At 32.4% G+C, this 1,821-nt stretch overlaps 1 protein-coding gene across 2 annotated transcripts in view; it reads right to left on the bottom strand.

Moving 5' to 3' along the window:
* Nucleotides 1-1,548, bottom strand: part of LOC109858020 (ankyrin-1-like) — an 8,389-nt gene extending 6,841 nt beyond the window's left edge. Inside the window, exons 1-3 of one of the 2 annotated variants that reach the window (XM_020434904.1) lie at nucleotides 1,375-1,548; nucleotides 219-721; nucleotides 2-110 (exon numbers count right to left, since the gene is read on the bottom strand). In XM_020434904.1, coding sequence (XP_020290493.1) covers nucleotides 2-110; nucleotides 219-633 — 524 coding nt within the window. In that variant the 5' untranslated portion in view covers nucleotides 634-721; nucleotides 1,375-1,548. The remainder of the gene's footprint in view (nucleotide 1; nucleotides 111-218; nucleotides 722-1,374) is intronic. The other variant, XM_020434903.1, reaches the window with a different exon arrangement.
* Nucleotides 1,549-1,821: the final 273 nt, after the last annotated feature.

Raw genomic sequence — 1,821 nt, 5'->3', positions numbered from 1 at the left:
CAGAGTTGTGCCGTTCCAAAATTCAACATCAACGTTGGCACCTCTGTTTATAAGCATCTTAACAGCATCTACATGTCCTCTTTTAACAGCAAGACCCAGTGGTGTATCACCTGGTATAAAGGAATAGATATATGTAGAATTAATATAAACTCCAAATTTTAAAAGATGTTCATCAATCTGTAAATATTATTTCTCAGCTGCAATATGAAAAGTTATACCTTCATTGGTACCGGCGTTAACGTTAGCTCCATGATTGAAAAGTAATTCAGCAATTTCCATTTTCTCATGTTGAATTGCATAGTGAAGGGGAGTTGTGCCATACCAATTTGTAGCATTAACGTCAGCATGTCTGTCTAGAAGCATCTTAACAATTTCTATGTCACCACTTATAACAGCAAAATGAAGTGGAGTATCAGTAAATTCGTCAGTGTTGCTGTTAACTTTAGAACCGTTTGTTAAAAGTAGTTTAATAACTTGTGTATGCTTATTCCTAATAGCTTCACAAAGTAAACCATATCCTTCTGCCCATGCTTGTGTATAAGATGGTCCAAAAGAAGTAATTAGCTCCCTTGCTCTTTCTAGGTTTCCTTCACGAACTGCACATGTTAATCTGTAGCTTGTATTATAGTCCATGGTAAAAATAGTGCTCAGGTTGCATCTGTTTTTCTCTAAAATCTTTCTTCTAGGTTGTTTCTCTGCTTAAGTTTTAGTTTTGGTTTTCCTATAATTATTTATGTGCAGTGTTGCGCTTAGATAATTTAAAATAATTTAGATACAGATTAGATAAAACATATACGTATGTATCTCAGATAAGATAAAGATAATCCGATTTGATCATATCTAGATAAAAGATGATTTAGCTGAGATTTTTATCTAGATAATTTTAAGATATTAAAGAAGTTAGGAAATTAAATAATACATCTCAAGAAAATCTATAGAAAATAAGCGTATATTNTGATATACATTATATTTAATATAATATACATTTGAGTATAATAAGCATATTATAAGTATGTAATAAGTAAATTACATTTATTCTATATATAGGTAAGGTTAATATGTGTGTAAATATATTATAAAACAATAGTTTTTCAAATGTGCTATCGGATAAACGATTTCTTCGAGGTACAATTATTTGTTATCTTGTACTGAAAAGTCACATTCAGAGTGCGTACTCATTATCTTAGATAATTTACAAAAGATACTACTTTTCTTATCTGAGATACAGATAAAGATGTCATATATTTTAATTATTTAGATAAAGATAAAATAAAACATTATTACATCTAGATGAACATCTAGATAAATTTATCTTGATAACGGAAAACACTGTTTATGTGTATTACAATTGTGAAATTTAAATTAGGTATATACCTTAGAACATATGGCTGCGTTCGTTTTTTACTGGCAGTACTGCATATATGTAATACTCCTATATTGCTAGTCGCGTATCTTCGCAATAGTCGCGTTCAGCAGATTCCAGCAGTTGCAAAGCGGTTGAGCAAATGATCAGTGAACGCTTAGTGATACACCATGGTGATATAGATCATGCTTGCTGAACGGTCTTGAGCTTCAGGGCGACGTCCCATTGAGCGGAAATCTATAGCGGAACGGAATGTGCGGAACCAGCTCGACCAATCGTAATCAAAGAAAAAGCGAAGGAAAGAAAACGGAATGGCTATGATTGGTCGAGCTGGTTCCGCACATTCCGTTCCGCTATATATTTCCGCTCAATGGGACATCGCCCTTAAACATAAGTCTCTCAGTGTGTTTATTCATAATAAACTAAACAATAGAAAACAAAATATTATCAAATTATAA

This window comes from Pseudomyrmex gracilis, unplaced genomic scaffold (genome assembly GCF_002006095.1).
Source record: "Pseudomyrmex gracilis isolate BER0280 unplaced genomic scaffold, ASM200609v1 scaffold_181, whole genome shotgun sequence".
NCBI lineage: Eukaryota > Metazoa > Arthropoda > Insecta > Hymenoptera > Formicidae > Pseudomyrmex > Pseudomyrmex gracilis.
Note: the sequence above shows the minus strand (reverse complement) of the source record. Positions and strands in the feature narration are given on the sequence as shown.